General features: G+C 50.3%; 1 protein-coding gene across 6 annotated transcripts in view; it reads right to left on the bottom strand.

The window, feature by feature from the left end:
* PSD2 (pleckstrin and Sec7 domain containing 2) overlaps nucleotides 1-21003 on the bottom strand; it is a 56836-nt gene that overhangs the window by 18378 nt on the left and 17455 nt on the right. For 5 of the 6 annotated variants that reach the window (XM_086702823.1, XM_086702820.1, XM_086702815.1 and 2 more), the window contains 6 exons: nucleotides 17253-17677; nucleotides 13710-14177; nucleotides 13089-13283; nucleotides 9559-9639; nucleotides 4151-4263; nucleotides 3362-3424 (listed from right to left, as the gene is read on the bottom strand). In XM_086702823.1, the coding sequence (XP_086558949.1) occupies nucleotides 3362-3424; nucleotides 4151-4263; nucleotides 9559-9639; nucleotides 13089-13283; nucleotides 13710-14177; nucleotides 17253-17626 (1294 nt within the window). In that variant the 5' untranslated portion in view covers nucleotides 17627-17677. The remainder of the gene's footprint in view (nucleotides 1-3361; nucleotides 3425-4150; nucleotides 4264-9558; nucleotides 9640-13088; nucleotides 13284-13709; nucleotides 14178-17252; nucleotides 17678-21003) is intronic. The other variant, XM_025923921.2, reaches the window with a different exon arrangement.

The following is a 21003-nucleotide window of genomic DNA, read 5'->3' on the forward strand; positions in this document are numbered from 1 at the left end:
TGGAATAGTCAAATTCACAGAAACATAAAGGAGAAAGGTAGTTGTCAGTAGCAAGGTGGAGAGGGGTGTTGAGGAGTAGTTGTTTAATATGTGTAGAATTTCAGTTTGGGAAGATGAAAAAGTTCCAGAGATTACTTGCACAACAATGTGAATAGACTTAACACTACTGACCTACATTATATAAGATGGTAACTTTAGTGTTATACATCTTTTACCCCAATTAAAAAAAATTTTTTTTTACTACAATTGTTAAATTTTTTTAATCCAAAATATGGGCAAAGTACTCAAATAGGCATTTCTCCAAAGAAGATATACAAATGGTCAAAAAAACATGAAAAGATGCTCAACATCATTAGTCATCAGGAAAATGTAGATCAAAACCACAATCAGACAGCACTTCATATCCCCCAGAATGGCTATCAAAAAAGAAAGAAGCATTAAAGAGGATGTGGAAAAACTAAAACCCTCATGTACTGGCAGTGGGAATTTAAAACAGTTCAGCCACTATGGAAAACATTTCCACAGTTCCTCAAAAAGTTAGGCACCAAATAAGCATATGATATACCTAGTCTACTCTTGGGAATTGAAAACAGGTGTTCAAACAAAAAAAAAGACTGGACGCAAATGTTCACAGCAGCATAAATCATAATCACTACCCAGAAGGAGGAAACAACTCAAATATACATCAACAGATAAATAGATACATAAAACATGGGACATCCGTGCAATGGAATATTATCTGGTCATAAAAAAGAATGAAATATTGACACATGCTGTAACATGGACAAACCTTGAAGACATATGCTAAGTGAAAGAAGCCAAACACAAAGCCATATATTTTATGAGTGAATTCACATTAAATATACAGAATAAGCAAATCCATAGATGCAGAAAGCAAATTAGTGGTTGCCAGGGGCTGGGGGGAGGAGAGAATGGAGAGTGGCTGCTAATGGGTACAGGAAACCCTGCAACATTACAACCCCAGTTCGGGGTGACAAGAAAGTTCTGGAAGTACAGAGTGGTGATGATAGCACACCATATGAGTATACTTAATTCCACTGAATTGTGCACTTTAAAATGATTAAGATGGTATGTTATGTGTATTTGACCACGATTAAAAAAAAATCAGTAAGGATATGTAAGATTTGCACAACACAGTGAAAAGACTTGACCTTATCTACATACACAACGTTTCAACCAACAACTGCAGAATGAACTTTCTCTTCAAGCCTACATGAAATAGCTACTAAAACTGTCCACCTGAAGAACATGCACCTACCCTCTGCCAGCTCCTTTACTGCCTCTTTCTCTGACCACAGAAGTTGTCTGGAGCTCTAGCAGGCCCCACGTTCCTGAGATCCCCACATCCAGCCGGCACTCAGTCTCCAGCACTCAGTCTCCAGAGAGCAGAGGAGTGGGGGATGGCGGGGGAGCACAAAGCAGGGGGAGCTGCTTCAATTGGGAGCCTTTGGAGAGAGCTCACACTAACTGCAACCCGAGGGGGAGCTGAGTACTTCACAAGTTCTGTCTCCTTAAGCCTCACAGGAACTTTATGAAGGTGAATGGGAGGTTTAGTGAGGTAACTTGCCCCAGGCCACACAGCTGTCCTGTGGGGAAATACTGGGGACTCTGACCCAGAACGCTTTCTCCTGATCCTTTTGCAATACTGCCTCAAGAGAGAAAGACGGGATCCTCAGTGTCTGTTGGCTCCAGAAACCGCAAACCTGCCCCACCCACTTCTGCTCTGGGAAGGTGCTGATGTTCCTCCTCAGCTGCCGGCATTGATGTGGGGGGTGGGCAGCTACAGCCCACCAAGCTCAGGGGTACCCTTGACCTAAGTGGCTGTTGCAGTTCTTAACCACGGAGCATCCATGACTTGGCAAAGCAGTAACTGGGTCCTAAGATTGCCCTCAGGCCCAACCAAGGGTGGGAATCGGGAGAGGAGGGGTGTGTTTAATGCTCCTTTTAAGGTACAGTAGCAATACCTGCTCTCCATACAAAGCGAGCAGTCTTGGGGGAACATTAGCCGGTTAATGGGTATTAGTTCTGGAGACATTCCCAGGGAAGGCACACATCTACTCTCCTGTTCCACAAGCAGGCTGCCAGCCCAGGCAGACATAAAGGAAACTGTCACATGACTACTCCTTAAGCCGAGGTCACCAAGGCCGGCACCCTTCCTAGTCAGGTGCCCCAGTGTACCCATGCCCTCTCAGGTTGCCATTAGGCTATGGTCTTCACATTCTTAACTCTCCAGGGATCTACAGGCTAGGCCTTGGGGCTCTCCCTCATTTAAATCTTAATATCAATAATGAGTCCTATTGTTATTCTTACATAATGATGTTATTCATAATTAAATCCTTACTAGGTACCCAACCTTGATGCTTGGTGTTGTGCATATTAATTCTCTCCATCCTCCCCAGGCCACTTGTCAGGAAATCATTATTCCCACCTCACAGATGCAGAATCTGACGCTCAATGTCTTGTCCAGCGTCACAGAGCCTCCACTTGGAGGCAAGAGCAGGATCTGAAGCTGGGTCTGTCCTAGCTCTTTCTTCCAATCTATGTGCCCTGAACTTTCCCGGTTAACTCCAGAACCAGACTTGGCCTGTGGTCCCCATGTGTCAACGAAATATCCCCAACCCAACACAGGGGCTCTGACCACCCCTGGATGAGCAATGACGGGGCAGATGAGGTGATGAGGGACACAGAAGGGGTAACATGGAGATGCGAGGTCTAGGCTCACAGGGCATGCACACCACCGGCTACACTTACCACCTGAAGGAGGGCAAGAGAGACCAAAGAGGGGGGGTCCCCGGAGCAGAGGAAGGAGAGAAGAAGGAGTTATTGAGCCACAAGCAACACAGAGAGCCCAGGCCTGTGATGGCACAGCCTCACAGCCTGGGGCACCCACCTTTTACTTCACTAATTGCCTGGGGGTGGGTCGGGGTGATGAGACCGCCTCCTGAGGGCAACCTACCATTTGACAGGTGGGGGCTGCCTGGGGCGAGGCACTTCAACAGGGCCACATCCGGACTTGCCAGACAGGGGCAGGAAGAGCACTAGCTCTTTAGCAATGCCTGGAGTCGACACAGCTGGGGCTGGCATGTCTTATTTAGCAAACCCCAATTTCCCTGTGCCTCAGCTATACTCTCTGCTTGGGGGCAAGGCATCCTGGCAGATCTCAGGTGAATAAACTAAGGCAGAGCCAAGCCTAGAAGCCAAGTTGTCCAACTCCCAGGTCTGCTTAAAGAACCATGGCCAGCAAGCAGGGATCAGGAAGGGGGATGGGAGAAAGAGTGAGCCCCAGGACAGTGCAGGGGTGGGTCAGTGCGAGCACATGCCCCTTTCCTGCCTCCCCAACTCACATGTCCGTGCAGGTCCGTGTTGAGCAGCATCAGAGCACAGGTGAGCGTGTGGATCCCATCTAAATCAGAGATGGTGGCACCCTCAGTGTGAGGACCCATTTCTTCAAACCCAGCCACCCACCTGTCTCCTGACAGAGCCAACCTGAAGACCTTGGAGAGAGGAAGAGGCCAGCCACCAGCCAAATGCACCTCAGGGCCCAGAAGCTATGTGACGCTTCCTGCTCTACCCCCCCACTGCAACACCAGAGTCACTTGCCTGCCCCAGGTCAGGGCCAACCCCTCCCTCACAAGGGACCTGAGCTCCCTGGGCCTGCTATAGGCCAGACTCCTGCCTCCTGTGACCAAACTTATCCTGACACTCAGACCCAGGAGTGGCTATGGGTCGTGGACTATGTCCCTGCCTTGGCCTTTGTCTCCTCCAATAACTGGCCTAGTCCCCCAGTTCCTGGGACTCGAGTCCATCCACAGGAAAGTGCTGCTGCTAAGAGGGCGAAGAGGGCCCCAACCCAGACCTCCACACCAGGACTCCTACCACACCAAGAATCAGCACTGCCAGGGGGAGCAGGGAGAATGAAAAACCAAAAGACTGACTCTAGGATCGAGGACTTCCAGGCACAGAGAATGACAATGGGCAAGACATTTGGAAGGTCTCTCGTCCAGCAAGCAGACCCCACTCTATGTGCCATCATTCAATGTTCACTGAACAGGACAGAGGTGGCACATGGACCAAGGGTAGGAGGAAGCCAGGGCCCAGCAGGGGCGGCAGGTGGGACAGATGGCCGTACCTTCCGAGGTGCTGTCATCCGGGTTGCACTGGCAGTACCGGCGGGAGAAGTGTGTAAGGACCCGCTCACGCTCCTGCGTCTCCCCCATCAGTGGGAAAGCCTTCAGGAAGGTTCTGGAAGGCAATTCAAGGATGCTGAAGGCCTCCTAGAGTCCCCGAACCAGTCTAGGGTAGGAATCCCCACACACACATACCACATAAACCTGCCAGAGTGGGCCAGGGCTCTAGGGCCCCAGCATCTGGGCCAAGGGGGACATCTTGGCCCACAGGACAGCCTCTGGAGTGTGGAGGCTAAGGGCATTTAGAATTTCAGTCCTCAGTGCCCTCCAGGAAGGAAGCAGGGGACAGATTATGAAGAACAAAGGCAGATGAGCACCTCAGGGCTACCATCAGCTCTGCTTCAGGATAAATACCCACCCCTCTCTCCATCCTCTCTGGCGGGGCCTGGATTGGCCACAGCTGCCCCTCAGACTGTTCCTCCTCAGTCATTCCTGCTCCTCAACGGATGTGCCACCAGCTGAGCCCCAGGCCCCACCCTGGCCTCCCTCATTCTTCCCCCACCCCAAATCTGAGCTGTCGCCAAGTCCCAACAGCTTGTTCTTCACCCCTGATCTCAAATCCTCCTCCTCCTCTGCCCTCATCATATGCCCAGGACACCCGCAGCAGCCTCCAGACAGGTACACCCCTGCACCTCCTTGATACATCTTCCCTGCAGATACCGAATGGCCTTTCTAAACAAACATGTAGTCGAGACTCGTCCCTGCTTAAAACCTGTCATTGGCTCACCAAAGCAGTCAGGATAACGGCCAAACTTCTCATGTTCTGGCCTTCATGATCATGCCACCTGTCTCTCCTATCCCTCCAAGGTCCCCTCCCCCCAACCTCCCACACCACATTCACACCCTAGACAGCACAGGCACGTTCACTGCCCCATGCCTCTGAGCGGGCTGAAGCTATCTGGAAGGACTTTTGCTCCTCTACTGGGCAGCTCTGAACCCCTCTCCTTGCCTGCTTCAAAAGTCACTGGCTCTCAGGGGCCCATGAGAGTTGATAGCAAAACCAGAGGGGCTGGGAGATGGGGCTGAGGCACAACTCTTCTTGGGAAGGAAAACTGCAAGCTGAGCAAACTTGAGCCTCTATCTGTCCAGGGTTCACGAGACTAGTTCGTTCCTAACTTTGCCATGGTTCATTTGGTTCCTTGAAAGCCTATTTTGCTTTATGCTCTCTCATGCTGCTCCTAAGGCACCCTGAGACCCGTGAGTCCATCTTGGCCAGCCCTTAGCCTCTAAGCCTCCCAAGGCATCTCAAACTGCAGACCACGTTCTACTTCAATCCCAATCAGTCAACAACTGTCAGACAAAAACATTCTGGGGGCGCCTGAGTGGCTCAGTCAGTTGAGAGGCTGATTCTAGATCTTGACTCAGGTTATGACCTCAAGGTTTGTAAGATCGAGCCCCAGCATCAGACTCTGTGCTAACAGTGTGGAGTCTGCTTGGGATTCTCTATCTTTCCTCTCTCTCTGCCCCTCCCCCGCCAAAATTAAATAAATAAACATTAAAAAAAAAAAAACCAACCCACTCTGTCTGCCCTCTAGTACTCTCCTTCCCGGCTCTGGTCTCTCCTATTCCCTGTTCTCTTTCCCCACCCGGCACCCAGCTCTGCCCGCCCCCTCTAACTACACTCCACTAGGACTTTTTAGAATCCATCTCCCATCTCAACCTTGATTTGTCCTACCTACAAGCCATCCATCCAGCTCCTACTCATCAGTCCAAATACCCCTTCCCCAGGGGTCCTCACCAAGCCACAACCCAACATGGCCACCACCAAACCCTCAGGAGGCCCCCAGGGTCAGCCTTACCACTGCCCAACCTCCCCCACTGAAGTCTGGCAACACAAATCCCTCTAGTCAATCCTCCGGATGACCCCTCACACCAACCTTTCCTCTAGTCCCACTGCCCATCTCACGCCTGTCCTTTCCCACCAGACCCTCTTCAGAAACCTGCACACCTCCAGATCAAAGGCCACCAGCACTACCTCCCAAAACACTGTTTTATACCCAGCACGTTCTGTGGCTCCCCGGTGCCTGTGCAGTCGAGCCTAAATCTACTGGGCTGGTATACAAGGTTCTCCAGCCAAGCACCCACGCCTCTGATCATGAGCTGACCCTAGTGAACATCTTCTCCAACCAACCTTCCTCATCCCAATGCATACTTCACACTCAGCTCAGGATACAGCGCCCTGCAGCAGACTGACACTTCCACTGAGAACCTGAGATAAGCGAGACAGAATGAATCTCTCTAAAGCTATCAGGAAGCCACTGATGCCACAAAAACCAGAAGGCCAGAAGGGCTGAGGTGAGGGGCTGGTCTACAGCTGCTTTTTCCTTGGGGGCATTGTTGATTATTGGCAAAGGCAAGACGCAGAACACTTGGTGGCTTCAGGGAGCTTAAGACACAAACCTGGAGACCTGAGGGGCTGTGAACACATGGCCAGTGTTCCCTTAGAGACATTGGCCAAATTCTGAAGATGTGAGGGGCAAGATGCTAAGAAGCTAAGCAGAAAGCCTCTGAGAAGTAGAGGAATTGGGGTTTTTATGACACTCTTGCCACACTGAGGAAATGCAATTAGGATTCAGGACCCACCAAAGGAAGAGACCACAGTGAACACATTAGGCTTCCAGTGGATAAGGGGGAACGCTGAAGTTTACCAAACTTTTGTGCAGCCTCTCTTCAGCTCATCCCTGGTTGGATTAAGACTGCACCCCCTGACCCCCTCTAATTGCCCAGGAAAGGAAAAGGTAAACCTTTGTGGGAGGAGTATATAATAACCTAGAGCCACTATAATTCCATACAAAATGCACAGCATCTAATAAAAAAAAAATCACTGAACATGCAGAGAAACAGGATATATGGATGGAAAACCAAGAGAAGAAAAAGAGACAATAGAAACAGATACAGCTGATTCCAACAGTACAGACATTGTGATGAGCAGACAAGGACTTCGAAATAACTATGATTAATACGTTCAAAAAGAGGGGTGCCTAGGTGGCTCAGTTGGTTAAGTGTCCAACTCTTGATTTCCACTCAAGTCATGATCTCACAGTTTGCGAGATCAAGCCCCACATTAGGCTCTGCAGTGGCAGTGCAAGGCCTGCTTGGGATTCTCTTTCCCTCTCTCTGTGCCCTTCCCCCACCGTGTGAGCATTCTTCTCTCTCTCTCTCAAAATAATAAACATTAAGATATATATATCTTATATATCATATATATATATGATATATATATATGATATATATATGATATATATGATACATATATATGATATATATGATACATATATATGATATATATGATACATATATATGATATATATGATATATATATGATATATATATATATCATATATATATATCATATATATATATGATATATAGGGGTCCTGGGTGGCTCAAGTCAGTTTAGAGTCCAACTTCAGCTCAGGTCATGATATTGTGGTCTATGAGTTCAAGCACCACATTGAACTCTGTGCTGACAGCTCAGAAGCTGGAACCGGCTTCAGATTCTGTGTCTCCCTCTCTCTTTGCCCCTCCCCTGCTCACACACTCTCTCTCTCTCTCTCTCTCTCAAAAATAAGCATAAATTTTAAAAATATTTTAAATAGGGGCGCCTGGGTGGCGCAGTCGGTTAAGCGTCCGACTTCAGCCAGGTCACGATCTTGCGGTCCGGGAGTTCGAGCCCCGCGTCAGGCTCTGGGCTGATGGCTCAGAGCCTGGAGCCTGTTTCCGATTCTGTGTCTCCCTCTCTCTCTGCCCCTCCCCCGTTCATGCTCTGTCTCTCTCTGTCCCAAAAATAAATAAACGTTGAAAAAAAAAAAATTTAAAAAAAAAATATTTTAAATAAATAAATATATATGTGTATGTGTATATACACACGTGTATACACATACACATATACGTACATATATATGTATATATATGTGTATGTATATACATATATACATATATACATATACATACACACATATATATATATGTGTGTGTGTGTATATATATATATATATATATATATATATGTTCAGGGGCACCTGAGTGGCTCAGTTGGTGAAGCATCCGACTCTTGATTTCAGCTCAGGTCATGATCTAGCAGTCGTGAGTTTGAGCCCAGCACTGGGCTTTCTGCTGTCAGCATAGAGCCCACTTTGCATCCTCTGTCCCTCTCCCTGCTCCTCCCCCTGCTTGCATGCTCTCTCTCTTTCTCTCTCAAAAACAAACATTTTAAAAATATTTTGTATATATATAATATATATTTTATATATAAAAATATATTTATTATATATAATATATATATTTCTGTTCAAAAAGAGAGGGAACGGTGGAGAAAATGCGTGAAAAGATGAGAATAAATTCCCCCAGAGAATTAGAATCTATTTTTTAAAAATTGGGCGGCACCTGGCTGGCTCAGTCAGATATACATGCAACTCCTGATCTCGGCATTGTGAGTTTGAGCCCCATGTTGGGTATGAAATTAAGTAAAAATATTTTTTAAAAATTAAAAAATTAAAAAATAACAAAATGAAAATCTAGAACTGAAAAATATAATAGTTAAAAGTAAAAACTCAGTAAATGGGTTTAACAGAATATTAGACACAGAAAAAAGGAGAAGTGAACTAAAAGCAGGTCAACAGAAAATATCCCAAGCGAAGTAGAGAAAAAAGAATGGAAAATACATTTTTTTAAGTGTAAGAGACATGTGGGACATGGTGAGATCTAACATTTGGGACCACCCCCCACTTAGCTCAGAGACTGCTGTCCCCCGCCCCTAGGGCTGTGGCCTGGTGACTCCTCGCGGGCCCTGCCACCAAGGACTGCTAGACCCTGGGCGGAACTCCATCCACTCCTCCCCACACCGAGGCCTGTACCTGACCCTCCTGAAAGATACTCTGTCCAAACACCAATAGGACCTGAGATCAAATCCCATTTTTGTCATCTCCCCCCTCAGTGACTGAAGGGAATCACTTTACCTATCAGCTGGTTCTTCATTTGTAAATGGCAAAGATAACCCTACCCTACAGGGGTGTGGTGAGGATGAATGAAGTCAGCAGGGAGTATAAAGATCTACTGCCTCTGGCAAACAGGAAGTACTCAATACAGGCAAGCCCTTTGCCCTTGCCTCTCTTAAAAGTCCGGCCCACATTCCCACCTTCATATCTTCATATCCTCAGCCCACCACATAGCAGGCACTCACTGAGTTGTTGGACTGCTGACGTGCTCATGGCCCCTTCTCCACAGCCTTCCCAGAGGGGTCAAGAGACTTGCCCAAGGATGCACAGCAAGTTTAGGATACAGCTGGCATGAGAATCCAGACAGTGGCCTGTACCACCTGTGGGCACCGCCCCATCCCAACCCCACTGACCTGAGCGCTCGGTCCAGAGTCAGGCCTGAGAAGTCGAAGAAACTGAGATACTCCCCAGCCACCAGCCTGCTGAACTCGTTACTGTCAGGAGAGCATGAGGTATCCATTAGAAATAGGGCATAGCAAACAATAGGAGGTACATGGGGAGTGGGCCCTGGGGTACCGTGACCCACCCACCTGACCTGCCCTTCCCTAGGTTGCCTCCCGCTGCTGGCAAGTTGGACTCTGACAGCTTATCCTTGGGAGGGGCATTAGGAAGGTTTTAGAAAGGAGGTGCTGTCTCAGAAAGTAAGCCAGTCAGGGGAAGGGAGTAGGGAGAGGGATGATACAAAGTGTCCCCAGTAGAGGAAACTGCACAACATGTCTAAGAAGCTCTCAGCAGGGCCATGTGGCTGGAGCCAGACAGCAGGAACATAGCAGCAAGAGATGAGGGAGGGAGCAGGGCCTGAGGGGCAAGGGAAGGATGGGTTAGTGATTTGGAAGGGTATAAAGCAGGGAGGAGATGCGTGAGTGGTCAGATCTGAATGTGGAACACCACCTGCTGAGTGGAGACCCCCCCCCCCCCCCCGGGGGCTGCAGTGGCTCTCCCAGAGGGGTTGGGAAGGAGATTTCAGAGGAAGAATCCACGGGAGATGGAATCGTGTGGGGCATGACACTGGAGGTGGCCCTGGGGGGAGGTGTCCACAGCTGTCCAACAGGTAGAGCTGGATGTACCCCTGTGAGAGCTGTGAGCTGGTTAATGACTTGGAAGAAAGGATGAGCCCATGCAAGAGGAAGGTGCAGACTCAGGACGGAGATCAGAGGAAGTCCCTCTTAAGGATGCAGGCCGACTGAGAAGAGAGAGGGAGCCAGTAAAGGAGACTGAGAAAACAGCAGCCAGAGAAGAAGGGATACAGTATCCTGGAGGCCACGAGTGTTTCAAGGAGACCGAAGTTGATGAATTCTTGACAGGAAAGAGAACGAATTTCCACCTGAACCTACTCAAGCCCCAAGCTCTCCCTCCCATTTACAGGAGACTAGGGACTGAGGCAATAGGGAAAGCGTGAGGTAACTCCGCGGGGACACCAAATCCAAATCGTGGAAAATTCTTCTGGACAAATGATTGTTTCTTCAACAGATACACAGCCTTAAGAAAAAGGAGGCAGCCTGGCAAACTATTGTTTAAGAGACTTAAGAGAAGGAAAAAAAAGAGAGAGAGGGAGACTCAAGAGACATATTGGCCAACTGTAATGTCGTGTGGACCTTGTTTGCATCCTGATAGAGAAGCATTTCTGAGACAGAAAATTAAACTGACACTAAATGTTAGAGATTCTATGGAATTTTGGGTAAGTTTTGTTAAAAATTATAATGGAATTATGATTATACTTAAAAATCCTTATCAGTTAGGGTTGCATGGGTGGCTCAGTTAATTGTCTGATCCTTTTTTTTTTTTTTCATATTTATTTATTTTTGAGAGAGACAGAGACAGAGAGAGAGAGAGAGGAAGACACAGCATCTGAAACAGACTCCAGGCTCTGAGCTGTCAGCACAGAACCCAATGCAGGGCTCAAACTCACAAACGATGAGATCATGACCTGAGCGAAAGTCAGACACTTAACCGACTGAGCCACCCAGGCGCCCCTGTCTGATTCTTGATTTCGGCTCTGGTCATGATCTCATGGAATCATGAGCATGGGATCATGGGATCTCTGCCCCTCCCACACTTGTACTTTCTCTCAAAATAAATAAATATTTTAAAAAATAAATAAAATAAAAATCCTTATCATTAACAGACATATACTAAAGTTTTTATGGATCAAATGATAGAGTGCCTAAAATATGCCTTAAAATAGTCTTAACAAATGGCAAGGAAGGGGGGTGGTGGGGGTGGGGGTGGTAGGTGGATATTATTAACTTTGAAGCTGTGTAATGGGTATGTGGAAGATTGGAGGGAAGGTTGATGTTTGTTTCTTTGCTTGTTTGTTTGTTTGTTTGTTTGTTTGTTTTGAGAGAGAGAGCATGAGAGGGGCAGAGAGAGAGAGGGAGAAAGAGAATCCCAAGCAGGCTCTGCACTGTCAGCACAGAGCCCAGAGGCCAATACGGAACCCATTGTGGGGCTGGATCATGACCTGAGCCAAAATCAAGAGTTGAAAGCTTAACCAACTTAGCCACCCAAGTGCCCCTAAAAGGAGGTTTAATATATTATTTTCTCTGGTTTTGTATATGGTTGAAGTTCACATAATAAAAAATTTAAGGAAAAAGCAGTGGGGTGTGTGTCTGTGATGTTGAACCAGGTAAGTTGAGGCCTGGTAGCAGCCACTATATTCAAAGACAAAGGCCACTAATGGCCTTGGCCTAGATGGGCTGCTGCAGGCATTGGGTGGGGAAGAAGCCTGCCCCAGGAGCTGAATATGGAGAGGAAGAGGGGGCTGAGGCCACGCAGGGCAGTAAACCCCAGAATTCTGGCTGCAAAGAGGCTGGGAGAAGAAGTGTAACTGAGGAAGAATTTCTGTTTTACAGATGGGAGAGACAAGCGTAGTTAAGCAGTTAAATGCTGAAGGAAATTCTTGGAGCAGAGTGGTCAGAAGGACAGGAGGATGCAGATCAACCACAACCAAGGCTCCTGGAGGAGCCTCCTGAAGGCTATTAGGTTGGGGGTGGGGACTACAGCCCAGGGGGACAGGCAGGGCTTCGAAGTCCTGCTGTGATGTCTGGGCCAGAGCTAGGAGGCAAGCCCAGGAACATGGAGGCTGAGAAGGGTAGAGGAGGAAGGAGGGGGAGAGAAGTGAGGGAAGGATCCCAAGTGGAGCTGTCCTCAACACCCCCCTGTGACCTAAGCTCTGACTTGGGGTCTAGGGGCTGGACTGTCCCCTCTGCCTTGGGGGCTATGACTGCCTCCGCTCATCTCAGTGCCTTAATGTGGTTGTGGGAGGCCCTCTGGAGGAAGGGCAAAGGCAGGTGGCCATGCTGATGGTCAGACATGCTCAGGATGCCCCACGTGATTCCCTTAGCCTCACAGTCCCCGCCTACTCACCCCCACCCTCTGCACTGCGCACCTCAGGACTCTCATCTGGCTAGTCCCCTTTCCATAGTCTCAAGGCCAGGGCTTGTGCTTTGGTAGCTTCAGCCCCCTTAGCCAGTCCCAAAAGACTGAGAGTAGGGTTTAATGAGGGCCAAGAACCCCTTCCCAGCTCATGGGTCCCAGGCAGATGCAGGTTCTCCTCTCCCTTGCCCTGCCCCACTGCTGTGTCCTCACTACCATCATCATGGTCCCAAAACCACATGCCACATCACATTCCCCAGCCCTGAGGGACCGCCCTGCCACTATATTCCCCCGCCCCCCAGAGCATGGGCCTTCACCCAGGCAGCCCAGAAAGGAAACAGATTTAGGGCAAGGCCAGGAATGAGGACAGTGGCAGGAGGAGGAGCTCCTGGGGACTACTGGGAGCCCCCCAACACCAGGCACCCCTCACTGAAGTCACCCACACCCCTTTCAGGCTGAGAGGACACTGGATTTGCCTGGGGAGGGGGGGTACGGGAGACAGACTCACTTCTTGCCTAGCTGCCGGGCGACGTCACAGCGCTGGAAGCCCTCAAGGTGGTAGAGGCGGCGGGCCAGCCGGCGAGCAGCTTCACTGACCCCCTGGCACCCATTGGCCAGTGGGTCTGTGCTGCCAGGCTCCAGCCCCTCCGAGCTGCTCAGCTCTGAGTCCGAGTCTGAAAAGCCATCCTTTAAGCTGGGGTCACTGCACAGGGAAGGTGGGGACAGGAGAAAAGGGGTCAGAGGCCCAGGGTCAGAAGCCCCAGGTGGAGGCTGGAAGGTCTCCCCAGGCCTTGGAAAACCCACGCAGGAGCCAGAGCAGGGAAAGAAGCTCCAGTGCATCAGGAAGAATCAAGTCATTTAGAAGAGCCCCTCAGTGAGATGACTAGAAGCTACACGACCCACAGCATACTTCCCTGGCCCCACCAAGGCCAGAGAGGCCTAGAAGAGCAGCATGGAACCTCAGGACCAGGATGGGAAGTCTGGGTGCAGAAGAAGGACACGATACCTCAGAGAGACCTTGTTCTCTCTGGGTGCACTGGGTTGCCCTAACTTGCTTTGCCTGCTCTGGATCTCAGTTTCCCCATCTGCTCAATGGTTCTCCCAGTTCCCAACCTAGGTCCTGCCTCACCTGGCTGAGTTCAGCAACTTGTCTGTGTCCTCCTCCTCTTCCTCCTCCTCCTCCTCCTCCTCCTCCTCCCCACCTGGACCCGGGGGTCCATCTTCATGGAAGCCATTGGGCACAGCAGTTAGAGACAGGCGGCTCAGGACGTTCTCTGATCGGCTGCAGGAGATGGAGCGCCGCAGGGGGCTGCCCAGATCCCCATCACCACCAGCTGCTCCCATGTCTCCCTCAGGCCCCATGTCCCCATTGCCTAAGCCAGCCCCTGGCTCAGGGCTATCACGGGCCCGCTGCTGGATGAGGGGTGTCAGGGGGGCCTCGAAGCTGACACAGCTGTCACTCTCATCCGTGAGGCTCAGCACGTCCAGGGAGTCGAGGCTGCTGTACTGGGTGCCCCGCAGCAGCTCAGACTCCACGATCTTCTCGAATGTGGCACTGAAGCCATCCCGCACATCTGGCTCTCCAGGGCCACCCGACCTGTGGGATGCAATTACCAGTCACCATCCTCCTGTGGTGTCCCCCGTTACAGGTGCTAGGACTGCACCAATCTGTCTGGGAACTCCCCGGGGACAGGAGCAGACATGGATTGTTTCCTGTTTATTCTTTCAGCCGATACTTACTGAGCACTAGGTGTCAGGTCCTGGACTGGGTACGAGGGTTTGGCAGTGAAAAGGACAGGCGTGGTCCCACCCAGTGCCTGCCTGGACCTGGCTTAGAGTAGACATCACTTGTCTGAATGAATGAATGAATGAATGAATGGGAGGCCTCTTCCTCCACGGTGGCACAGGGCCTGCTGCCTCCAGGATTTCCAGAATGCATGGGCATCCCCCTACCAAACTAGAGTAACTCTGGGTCAAAATTTTGCTTGAAAGTTCTCAGCTTGGCCAACTACATTATAGCTCTCAGGCCTTGCCTTAATGTCACCTCCTCAGGGAGACTGAGGAAGGCAGGTCCACACCACCCACCACTCTGGCCCCTCTCTTTATTTTCAATCCTCAGGTTATCTCCTCACTTCCTCCCAGCCCCCATCAGCATGTCTGTCATATTGTTTGTTCCCCTGTTTACCATCTGTTCCCCAGTCCCACCCCCCACAAGGCCAAGGAACACCCAGCACATAGTATGTGCTTATTAACCCTACTGAATGGTGCACTGGGTGAACAAACAAATGTTAGTCAGCCCTGTGGCTTAAGACGCTGCCTAAGCCATTGCAGGGCCCTGTCCCATCCCTGAAAGAGGTCTTTGCACTGGCTGTTTCTCTGCCCACAGTGCTCTTCCCTCAAGCTGAAGCCCTCCTTCCTTGTCCCCTTCTCAATGAGATACGCCCTGAGCACCCCATTTATAACTGAGACCTGCCCCCAAACACCTTACCCCTTTTTCCTACTTCATGGTTTTCCAAAGCACTTACCCCCTTCCTACATACTATATAATTATTATTTTTATGATTCATTATCTATCTACCCACTAGATCATACGCTCCATGATAGCAGGAATTTTTGTAGGTTCTATTCACTGATGTATCCCCAGCACCTAGAATAGAGTATCACACAGAGCTAAACCAAGGTATCCTGGGAAGATTCTTATCCACTGGGAAGAAGCACAGGTAAGTAGAAAGGACAGGTAAAGAAGAGGAAAGACTGACAAAGAGCGCCCAAGAGAGATGAGACAAAAGAGAGACAAGATAAAAGAGACAGAGAGATAAGAGAGACAAATGTCTGAGAAAAGAGATACAAAGCATGACAAACAGAGTAAGAGAGACAGTAAGAGAGACAAAAATAGAGACAGAAGCACAGAGACAGGAAGAGGAAAAGACACAGACAAAGAAAGAAGCAGGCTGAGGAGGCCCATTTCAGATAAATTGAAACCCACCATTTGCAAGGAAGTGCATCCCTCACTGCCCCTGAGGATTAGCTGCACGCTGCTTCTCCCCCACCACCTGCTGCCTGGGAGACACCGAGCTGTAGGTGGACTGGGAGATACCCCCACCCCTCAAACACCTCCTTAAACCCCAGATCTAAGATGTGGTCCTAGCGTGTTCCCTGGGGAAGCATACCAACCTGAGAGAAAAAGCTGGAGTCACAGCCAGCTTTCTCCTGCCCCAGTTCCAGCAGGCTCTGAGACCACAGTCTCATTAAGCCTTCTCTTGCTGGAGAAGGAACTGGGGAGGACGGCAGAAATCTAAAATATGGCAGGAAGTGTGACAGTGCACTGGTGTGGTTGCCTCTACTGAATTCCAGGAGGAAGAGACAGATGAAAAGGGTCACTGCCCTGGTCACCAGAGCAGACACTCAAAATCTTCCCAGCAGAGACACTTTGGCTAGGCCTATGCTAGGTCCCAGAGATACCTGAATAATACAGATCCTTGCCCTTGGTGGTGGGAGTGGGGGGCTCTCATCTCATTGTCAGAGCCATGAATGGTCTCCCCCATCCCACTATCTCCCACCTTCTCATGCATCTCAGCAGACCTGAGAGGTGGTTCTGACAGAGGCCTGAAGACTATTAGCCCAATCTCCAAACTTCCATCTACCCCCAATTTCAGCCATCCCAAATAAATATGCACCTAAACACAAGCCGTAGGCTCCAAGAAGCCCCAGACCCCTGCCTGCACCCCACGGCCAGGCAGGTGGCTGCCCTAGGACCTGTCTGGATGGAAACACTCATAGCCACAGCATATTTGGTACACACAGGCACCCAACCCCATAAACTCACATTCCTATCCACAGAGCTAGCCACACTCAGCCCTGACACATGCAGACCCAAGTGCCCACAAATGCACAGGCCAGGCACACTCAAACCCCCACACACAAACACACGACCACAAAGACCCATGCACATCAGCATGTTCACACATTCCTATGCACACAATAATACACAGGCCAGACCACGAGGCATGCCACCCATGCACACTGGCTCATCCAGGCCAGGGCCTGCAGCTGTGCACACTAAGACTTCTATATACTTTCTTTTCTCAGGACATTCCCCTGTCCCTTTCCCACCCTCCTTGTCCAACTAGTACCTCCAAGACATGTAGGTCTCTCTGCTTCCTGCTGAAGATAATAGAAATGGAGCGTAACTCCAGTTAGTAGAACTGAAGTGAGATTCTTGGTAGAACCTCCGGATGGCACTCAAGCAGGGGGTGGGGTAGCTGTCAGGGATTAACCCATGAAGCCTACTCTTCTGAGGTCAGTTGCAGAATTGGGAGATCTTCACCTCCAGGAAGCAGAAGGCTGGACCAGATGACCTTCTGCATCAAAGCATTTTGGAACTCTACTGCAAAGCCTGGGAAGGAGGGAGTGTGGCCCTCCGACCCCACATAGAAAGCGCCCATGATGGTTTGGGGGGCTGTGGGTAGAGAGCACAACAGGCCTGCTAGCCTTTGAAATCTAATGGCTCCAGCCTTCCAAAACACCCAGAAGCCGGGCAAAACAGGGAGATGTAATTCCCATTTTATGGAGGAGAAAAACAAAAACCAGAGAGGCTAAGTGGCTAGGCCCAAGCCATATGGCATTGGAGTGGCCAAATGCAACAAGTCCCCAACCTAAGACACCAACTTACCCCAGCTGAGGGTCCTCAGTGTCCAGACATAGATTCCTGGAAGCATCATCCCCCTCTGCCAGCCCACCAGCCCTCCAGGGCCTGGACTGTGTAGAATCTTCCAGAATGTTTGAGTCTGGCCCCAGGACTAGGCCATTGGTGAGGGAAAGGCCAAGGCTGAGGCCACGGAGGGCCACGTTCGGGCCTTGTGCAGGCTCCTCGGTGTCCACCAGAGTGCCCCTTATCTCATGCCCTGGGCTATTGTAGCTACTGTTCAGGTCCTGACTCTGTGCCATTCCATTCTCGGCCCCTGGTTCTTCCTCAGACTCCAAGCTGGGGTCCCAGGCAGCACCACCTTCCCCAGGTAGTACAGATGGAAGCTTATCCTCATCCATGGCAGCCACTACTTCCACCCTGTGCTGACTGCTCCTGGGACTCCACTAGACCTGGAGGCAGATAGAGAAATGAAAAGGTAAGTCAGACAGGACAGGTGCTGGGGGGTCTAAAGACAAGCAAAACCAGTGCCAAGTAGCCTGCCTGGGGACAAGAGGATTGCTGAGAAGATCTCAGGACCTCCTGGCTGGAGTATGGGTTCAGACTGTAGCCTCCTCGGGCCAGCCCCGCTCACCTCTCCCCTGACCCCCGGCCATCTTGTGTGCCACAGTCCTGCCTTCCCTGTTATTTCTTTGATGTCTCTGTTGTGCCCACAAGAACCCACCAAAGCTCTCTGAGAAAGATCCAGGTTGGGAGGAATGAGGGAAGGGTCCAAGATCTCTGGAAACCCTCTTCCTTTCCAGCTGGTATGTGATGTAGACGAAAACTCCAGGCTGACACCAGTTAGCCCTCTTGCCTCTTTCCATGTTCTCACCCTGACTCCAGGAGCCAGATAAAAGCGAATTTGTGGTGAATGGAGGGAACTGAGATGGGGCTGCCTTTAGAGGGACAGTTAAGACAGGAGGCAAGGAAGTCAACAGAAGTGCAGCTTTATCAGAACCAGACATCAACCCAGAGAAACCAACCTGAGACCCAGCGTGAGGCGCTGTCCAGGGTGCTGGGCTGGTGAGGCACCACCCAGGACCCTGGCCTAGAGCAAGCCTGCCTTCGTTGCTCAGTGCCCAAAGCCCGGGCTGTGAGAGGAGAAAAGAGGTGGGGGCCTGGGGTTCCCCTCCACATCCAGCCCCCAGAGCTCACCCAGCCTTGAGAAGGGACTTAAGAGGAGGCTGCTATGGGGCATTCTGGGGGGAGTACCAGAAGGGGACCTTGGCCTTGCTCCGCCTAACTCATTGTGTGATCTGTATGGGTCCAGGTCGGGGCCTCCTCACTACACCAGCCAAGCCAGCCCCACTCCTATCTGCTATGCTTTGGGTTTGTAACTCCTCTTAAAATGAGGAGACCCATTTCACTTGCCATATCCATCCCTGCCCCCTTTTTAAAAAAAAATTTTTTTAATGTTTATTTTTGAGAGAAAGAGACAGAGTGTGAGTAGGGGAGGGGCAGAGAAAGAAGGAGACGCAGAATCCAAAGCAGGCTCCAGGCTCCAAGCTGTCGCCACAGAGCCCAATGCAGGGCTCTAACCCACGAACCACAAGATCATGACCTGAGCTGAAGTTGGACGCTTAACCAACTAAGCCACCCAGACACCCCTTTCCCTGCCCCCTTTTTAAACTGATCAAAACCAGCCCAATTTCCCAGAGGCTTCCTGCTCAATCTTATCCCAGATGAGAGGGCAGATGCAGTGGGCTGTGTTCTGGCTCCCCCTCAACTGTCTCTCTGCCCCTGGCCCCACCCAGTCTAGGTTATTTCTGCATCACCCCACACCACACCACCCCACCCATGATCTTTGTCATCGGAGATACACACGACCCCTCCAAGTGACTTCCTTCCTTCTTTTTCTCTTTTTGTCTTTAATTTTTTTAATGTTTATTTATTTGTGTAAGAGAGAGAGAGAGCAAGAGTGAGCGAGTGGGAGAGGGGCAGGGAGAGAGGGAGACACAGAATCTGAAACAGGCTCCAGGCTCTGATCTGTCAGCACAGAGCTCAACGAAGGGCTCAAACCCACCAACTTTGAAATCATGACCTGAGTCAAAGTTGGATGTTCAACTGACTGAGCTACCCAGGCACTTCTTTCTTTCTTTCTTCCTTTCTTTCTTCCTTTCTTTCTTTCTTTCTTTCTTTCTTTCTTTCTTTCTTTTCTTCCTTCCTTCCTTTCCTTCTCTTTCTTTCTTTCTTTCTTTCTTTTCTTCCTTCCTTTTCTTTCTTTCTTTCTTTCTTTCTTTCTTTCTTTCTTTCTTTCTTTCTTTCTTTTTCTTTCTTTCTAAGTACACTTCATGCCCAGCACTGAGCCCAATGATGGGCTTGAACTCATGACCCTGAGATCAAGACCTGAGCTGAGATCAAGAGTCTGACGCTTAACCGATGGAGCCACCCAGGCACACTTTCCTTCCTTCTTCAGGCTTCAACTTCCCCCCAACAACCCCAGGCTCCTCTGAAAAGGGGTCCTGAGGGTTCAGGGGAGGCTGAAGGAGAGGGACTTGTCAGCCTGAGAGGCTGCACCAGAACAGCTTGTAAGTATAGCAAAAAGGATTTAAGTGAGACCCAGATTGCCTATACTTGCCTGGTCCTAAGTGTCACTGGAGGGACTTGTTAAAATACAGATTATGAGCCCTCCCCCAAACCTCCTAAACCAGAATCTACAGGGACCAGATATAGGAATCTGTTATTGAGTGGGGTAGACAGCGGTCTGGGGCCTCAGCCCACCCACCCTGAGCATTCCTTCCTAGAATCTAGAGTTTTGAAGACCTCATGAGCTTAAGATTTTATTTTAAAAAACAAATCTGAAGATCTAGGCTCTAGAATATCTGGGCCCTGATCCTAGGACGCTGGGGACCCCAAGGGGCTCGGCACTAAGTGAGGGTTTCTTTCTGGTCTGCCCTAAATCCCTGCTGCTGCAGTTGCTATTTCAATCTGTTCCCTCTGGTTGTGTACTCAGAGGGGGGAGAACAGGAGGTCATCTCCTCAACTGAGACTTCTTGGGGGTGGGGGGAGCATTTCTAAAGGAAAGAGGAGGGAGAGTGGAGACTTTTGGCTTGCTGCCTGAGTTCTAGTCCTCTGGCCTGCTTTCTAGCCCAGGGGCCTGGATGTGCATTGGATCTGGGGCACAGGGCTTCAACCCAATTCCACCAGGGGGCCTCGCTCCCACACCCACACGTGGAGGCTGAGCCCAGCAGGACAGAGTGCCTCCCCTGTGGTCAGGGCTCTGTCTGAGCTCCCAGGAGGCCTGAGACTTGAAAGCATAAGCAGCTTCACCTGATGCTCATTTTACACCAGCCTCAAAGCCAAGGTTAAGAACAAATCAAGGACTCCTTGGGAGGCCCCTACCTCATCCCCCAACTTCCAGCAGCTGCCTCAGGCTGGCTCCAGCCCTACCTGCCCTGCCATGTCCTCCTGCAGCTGGGAGCCGGGTGGAGGTTCTGCCAACACTGGGCACTGGGCCGTGTCCTTGGTTTCTGGGGGTGGGCAGACAAGGGACAGCATTGAGCTCCACTCTGGGCGGGGGGCCCAGAGTCCCTGCCCGGGCTGAGGGCCAGTTGAGCCCAGAAATAGCCAAGCCAGGACCCCCCTCTTCTTTCTGACCCAAGAGAGGGGTACATAAGGGGGGGGGGGGCTTCAGGTCAGAGAGTCAAACAATGCCCCAAGCCCTCACTCTGAACCTTCATGTGCCCTGGGATACATCATCCTCTCTGGCCTTTGTGAACCCATCTGCAGAATGGGA

Source organism: Puma concolor, chromosome A1 (genome assembly GCF_028749965.1).
Source record: "Puma concolor isolate L17-30 chromosome A1, mPumCon1.1.hap2, whole genome shotgun sequence".
Lineage (NCBI taxonomy): Eukaryota > Metazoa > Chordata > Mammalia > Carnivora > Felidae > Puma > Puma concolor.